This window comes from Pteropus vampyrus, unplaced genomic scaffold, assembly GCF_000151845.1.
Source record: "Pteropus vampyrus isolate Shadow unplaced genomic scaffold, Pvam_2.0 Scaffold24, whole genome shotgun sequence".
NCBI classification, from domain to species: domain Eukaryota; kingdom Metazoa; phylum Chordata; class Mammalia; order Chiroptera; family Pteropodidae; genus Pteropus; species Pteropus vampyrus.
In genome coordinates, this window is record NW_011888805.1 from 4286253 (window position 1) to 4292968 (window position 6716).

Genomic DNA, 6716 nt, shown 5'->3' on the forward strand with positions numbered 1-6716 from the left:
CAAATAAGTAGCCTCAGGATTTTATAATATTTAATCCACATAATACATAAGAAAATCATGTCAGTAAAATCAATTAAAAAATTAGCTTTTATGTGTACTTTTAAATGTTTTTATGCCTGGAAGAAGTGGGAAGACCTTCCATGAGGTAATTTTAAAAGCACCAATTAACATTATAATTCTTAAGTACAAGAGTTGAGGTGATGACTTTGGCAAAGAATAGATAAAAAAGAGAAATTTAAGAACGTATTTAAGAACTGTGACTAAAAATATGCAGGTCCAAACTCTCTATCTCTGTAAAAGGAATCAGCCGTGTAGACAAAGGAAATGTATGCATGTGAGGAAAACACTATTTGTCAACAAACAACAGAAAATTAAAATTTGTACACAAATGACACAATCACCTTATTTGTACTGGAGGATGGTAGGAAAACTTAAGCACATACCTATAAAAATACTGTCAAAGTTTAAACGTGCTATGGCAATAAAAGGCATTATATTATTATTTCGACTAACAAAAATTCACACTCCAAACTCGTGCATTTGAATACCATCTAGTTAAATGTCCCTCATGAAGTTCCACTATCATTTGTCTCTATTAGTGTGGAAAAAATTATTAGAATTAGTAACGTTCATGAACTTTTTACTTTTAACCTCTAGCAAGGATCACTGTTAATGTTAGCTGCCTCCAGGGGGAAAAAAAATAGTATTGGGCAAGAAAGAGAACTTTAAATGTTCATTCTAAATACTTCTCTATTATCCAGTTTCTTCGATGAGCATTATTTATGCTTTACTTACAATTCAAAATGCATTTTAAAAATAAACAAGTCAACCACTTTGTTGCGCAAAAACCTCATCACAAAGTGGCATTGAATTAAAAACCTGTCCTCATGCTTAAAGACAAATACAACTTAAATGCCTAAAAAATTACAAATCAGGTAATTAAAACAGGGAAAACGATGCTAACCTGAAAATGAATATTTTTGTAATTATCTTTGGTTGGGAAAATTAAGCTTTCCTAAACGAATTGCAAGTAATTAAGTAACAACCAATTCCTTCAAAGCAAATAAAGGAGTAAAAGTGTTCCTTAGAATTTTTTTTTTTATATATTATTTATTATTACTTATGCCTATAGCACCTGGTCTTCCTAGATGATCTCCCATCCAAGTACTAACCAGGCCTGACCCTGCTTAGCTTCCAAGATCAGACATCGGGCTTGTTCAGGGTGACATGGCCATAGACCATGTACTGTGGCTCTACTGGGGCATGAACTCAGGACCTTCTGCATGTAAAGCAGACATGCTAACCGCTACACTACAGAAATACATCCTAGAATTTAAAAATATATATTTCAATGAAGAAGTTTCTTCTTAGGGAATACAGACTCTGTCAACAATCTTGTAGTTAGGACACAAAAAGTTAAGAAAAAAGAACTGGACATTACAAACCTGGACATTACAAACAGTAATAATGACAACAACAAAAAGTCTATCCAGATGCACATGTTTGATGCAGTGTATTTTTAATGGAAATAAATTTGGCACGTACTCCAACTGGCCACTTTAAGTACCTGAATTTGCTATATTAAAAACAACAACGCACTGAAGCCTAACTAAAGCTGGATTACTATAATCACAGGGCTCTCTTTTGTGTTTTGAAGAATATTTATTCTCCTTAAATTCCACATTCAAATATTGGCACACATTTAGCTAACCCTAAAATATACCTTTAAGAGTCAAAAGAAGATTAACCCTTGGGTTAATTAATAAACCCTATAAATTTCCCTAACTACGTCGCAGATTTAAATTTGAAAACAAAGCAAAGTAAATATGGGAAATACTTAATCCAGCACTGCTCAACCTTTCCACTGTTGACATTTTGGGCCAAAAAATTTCTTTTGTTATGGGGCTGTTCTGTTTATTATAGAATATTTACCTGCAACCTAGGCCTCTACCCACTCAATGTCAATAGCACCCTACCTTCCCCTACAGTTGTAACCACCACAAATGTCTCCAAACATTGACAAACATCCTGAGCAGGGCGGGGTGGGGAGGACTGAGGTGCAAACTGGTCCTTTGCTTTGGAACCACTGATCATCCAAAGCCCCGACCACAACCAGAAATTTTAGAATTAGGAATAAGGGTAAAGCTGGGTTTTAAAGTTGGAAGGAATTACAACTCAAGACAGACAAGGGGAAGTGGATCCACTCACAAAAAGGTAAATGAGTCAAAAATACTAAACGACACAGAACACACGCCCCTTCAAAATTAATGGTTTATTCTAAAGAGAGCGCGGTGTAGAACTGCAGCTTGCACTCAGAAAACCACTTCCTTCCACTACCAACACACACACACACACACACACACACACACACACACACACACACCATCAGAACCCTCGCCATCTTTATTCTCCTCCTGCTCATTCACTGGACCTGTCCACTGGCTCCTGGATGAAAGGGTCTCCCTCCAACCTCAACAGTCACCCTGTCATCTCATCTTTCTTAATCATTTCACGCTCACCTGGATAGCCTACCTGCATTCTTCTACCACATCTTATTCTGATTTTGATTTTTAAAACATCATTTTCAATAATTTTTTCTTCATTTTCAATCTTTTCACTTTTTTAGCAATACCCTTTATACAAATTTTCCTGGGATCTAAATCCAAATATATAAATAGATATAATCTCTTGTATATGTTCTCTGGGGATGGAGATATACATATATATATTTCCTGATCTAAATATCCTATTACTAATCTCATCTCAGTCATTGAAAAGTATTAACCGAGTGCCTGCCTTCTCTGTGCCAAGATGTACTTTTAGAAGTACATCTTGCGATACCTAAGTGCAAAACCACATGCACCAACAACCCAGGTAAGGAAGCCTTGGGACGGCAGGGAGCCTGTGAGGAGGGAGGGAGTATGACAGGTTCTTTCTTTATCCAGACCTTTCCTATTGGAAAACCAGGCGATTTGGAAACTTGACTTCTCCACCTTCTTCACATGTAAAATCTTAAAATCCTGACTGTCTTACCTTACACATTGACTTTCACCCCATTCTCCTATGTCCTCACATTTATCTTTTCCTGTGAATTTTATCCCTGCTTCATCTGTCAACATTTTCAGAGGCAGCAGAGTACTCTGTTTCTGAATTTTCATGCACCTCAAATTACCTGCTTTTTCCAATCTTACGCCTTTCGTTGATAGTCTAATCCATATTTTTCATATTTACTCCAAATGTCTAAAACCCTAAAGAACCAGCTTCAAAGACTCTGCTGAGCATCTTCCACCACTCTAACTGAATTACCTCTGCAATCTAGTCACCGGCCTGCATTATCATGCATGCTGCTCCCCCTGAAACATTATTCTGACCATTTTTAAGCTATTTTCTCTTATTTTTGTGCTCTCCAGTACACTAAAAGTATATCTCTAATAAGCTATTTGTAAATCCCAACTTAAGTGCATAATAAATGTAGGACTAGAAAGAATGCAAAATACTCAAATAATAGGTGTTCAAGTCTTGCATGATTAACTACTATTTTACCCTGCAATAAACTTATACTCCTAATGGCCTCCTGATTTACCTCAAAAGTTCTGAGTTTGGGGGTAATTTCTTCAAGCAAATGCAGATCTTTGGAAACTTTGACCTTTAATTTGTTCCACTTTCCTTGAACATCATTAAATTCTTGATTATACATTTTTTCTACATCTGGAGAAACGTTTTTCTCCAAAGCCTTTGTTTCTTCTGCAAGTTTATATAATGCAGGTTTTTGATTCTCAAGGATTTCATCGAGGGCCTAGAAAAAAATATTTTAAAGATTAACAATATGCACAATGATTTGCTTATACAGACATAATGATATGAGCTATGGGTAATTAAATATCACTTTCTAAAAAGCATTTGATCAAAAAAGAACTGTGAAGAACTCATGTAAAAAATATAAGCATAGTCAAAAAAGTTAAAGCTTTCTTTTCATGAAGTTGTCTGTGGGCCGGACATAATATATCCTCTACACTAAAAGCCACTGGAACAGCACATCCAGTGAGGGCCAAGGGTGCAGCGTTCGCTAGTTGATCTATTTTATCTGATGAAATGGTTCAGAACCCGGTATCGTAAATGACCAGGGAAGCATTTTTGTTCAACATAGAAAAAGGACAATACATCGATTCAATTGATATTCTTCATTTTATTAAAGATATTTTAGTAGATTATGAACAGAATGAGAATTTTAAGCGAATTACAATAGGATAAAATATGGTTTTATTCTTTGAAATAGTTAATATAACTATCTTTTAGCTGAAGTGCTATGTTATAGTAATTACCTTCAAACTGTAAGAAATTTTTGACCAATTTTGACAAATAGTGACAAATATTTTTAAAATAGTTGAAAAAACATTTCAAAACATAATGAGATATTAGAAATGATTCCAGATGTCCAAGACCTAAAACATATATTACCTTTTTTTCTTGCAGGGCCTTCTCCACCTTTACAAGATCATTCAAGACGTTCAAAGAAGTCTCGGCCTTACTTTCTGAGTCATTTAGCATATCTTTCAGTGTTTTCAGCATTTCCAAATATGCTTGTCCAGGTTGGCTTTTCAATTCTGTTTATTTAAAAATACTTAGTTTGAGAAAACTATATTAGGAACCTAATATTATTACATATACTGTTAATCTACTAAATGTAATAAATGAATTCTAATACATAAAAAGTTAAACTACATAATTAAAATTAAAAAAGGTCTCTGTTAGTTACTAAAATGATTCCACTGGTGTCTCTGAGAGTCAGACAGGGACTTCATTCCTGCAGATGTTGATGTTTGAAATATTAACTTATCCACTATCATTTCTCTTCATTTTGTCATGATGAAATGTCTCTCTAAAGATGGTAGGACAATGTTCTTTTTGTCTCGTATAATCTCTTTTTTCCCCAGTAGCTACACAAAGAGTGAAAGAAAACAAAGATCCCTTCAACCAGTCTTCTTCTAAGTTGAAGTGTATGGACAAACTGCCACCTACAGAGTGGTGGACATCATATCAGAACACCATAAGCCAGGCTGCCACAAGTACTCTGAGAAACGATGACTGCAAAAGCCAGCAGAAATGACGTCTACTTCACCCACCAATGTAAAAATCACAGACAAGCAACATCCGCGTGGAAAGGAAGACAGCCCAACTGAAACACAGAGCGATGAAAACAGCTATAGCTGCCAAAGTGAAGAAACAAGCGGCATTATTCACAAAAGGCAAAAGGTGGAACACAGATGCCCATCAACGAAAGAACAGATCAACAAAATGTGGTGTATACACACAATGAAATATTGTTCAGCCTTAAAAAGGAAGGGGATTCTGCTACAACATGGATGAACTTTGAGGATGTTGTATGAAGTGAAATAGGCTAGTCACAAGAAAACAAATACTATAAGAGGAATCTAGAACGGTCAAACTCTTTGAAACAGAAAGTAGAAGGTTGGTGCCAGGGGCCAGAAGGAGCGGGTAAGGGACAGCTGTTGTTTAACGGGTGTAGAGTTTCAGTTTTAAAAGATGAAAAGAGCTCTGGAGATTGGTTGCACAACAATGTGAATATATTTAACACTACTGAACTCCACACTTAAAAAATGGTTAAAATAGTAAAATTTATGTTTTATGTTTTTTGCCACAATTAAAAACAAATAATTTTTTTTTAAAGTTAAGAAACTAAATATTTAAATTATCTATTGATCCTTGTCAAAAAGGAAAACATTTTGTACCAATAAATTTAACAAGAAGTATTCTCGAACATTTCACATTCTAGGTTAACTGAATTCAATGAACAGAGTTTGGTGTCCAACTGCCTTTCCAAAAGAAAGGAAATGTGACACATTTGTTTACCATGCACACATACAAATTCTGAAAAGTCAATACATAATCTACAATTATTGTAAGGGTATTGCTAAATGTATACCTTTTTAACATGCACTACCCATAATACCTAATACAACAAAATTCCTAACTTAAACAACAGCAAAGGAGAAAGAATATATAACATATGAGTGATGAGCTCTCAAACCTTTAACTTTCCAAAACCAGGTTTATTCCAAAAGTAAAAACTCTAAAATTCTTCAGACTTTGAAAGAAGAACATGATTTCTTTAAAAAAATAAAAATAAGTACTTGCTAAAACTTGAACCATTTTAAGCAAACTGAAGTAAGTAATCACTCTTTTTATCTCTATCAGAAACGATGTTAGCTGGCCTCCTTCAATGAAAGGGAAAACAGCATCCTGTTAAAAAGCCTTAAAAATCATTGTATCCTATTAACACGATTTTAGAAAGCTGCCTGCGTTTTTACAAACAAGTGTGAATCCAGAAAATAATCTGAATATACTTTAATACCTGTAACAGTAGCAGGCACAGAGGGAAAAAGAGTGAGTCTGATGCAAATCACGTGAGTGTACTAAAGGTCTAAATAGTAGGAGTAAATTTTAAAGTAAGACAAACAGGGAGGATACAGGAAACAGTAGGTTTACCATCCTCTAGCTGTTGCTGACGATCCTCCAAATCCTGTTGCACAGACTGGTAGCGGCCCAGAAAGTGATCGAAGCTCTGCTGCACAAAATCTGGGGCAGAAGGCCTAGACTTCAGGGCTGCGCAGCTGGCACGCACCATTTCAATTTTGGGGTGCAGGCCAAGGAGACTGGTCAATTCCCGCTACAGAAGAGAAAATATAGTCACATAA

At 35.3% G+C, this 6716-nt stretch overlaps 1 protein-coding gene and 1 pseudogene across 1 annotated transcript in view; both read right to left on the minus strand.

The window, feature by feature from the left end:
* UTRN (utrophin) overlaps window positions 1–6716 on the minus strand; it is a 472032-nt gene that overhangs the window by 317050 nt on the left and 148266 nt on the right. Inside the window, exons 20-22 of the mRNA XM_023528331.1 lie at window positions 6508–6688; window positions 4459–4604; window positions 3584–3796 (exon numbers count right to left, since the gene is read on the minus strand). Of these exons, the coding sequence (XP_023384099.1) occupies window positions 3584–3796; window positions 4459–4604; window positions 6508–6688 (540 nt within the window). The remainder of the gene's footprint in view (window positions 1–3583; window positions 3797–4458; window positions 4605–6507; window positions 6689–6716) is intronic.
* Window positions 1124–1239, minus strand: LOC111737191 (annotated as a pseudogene).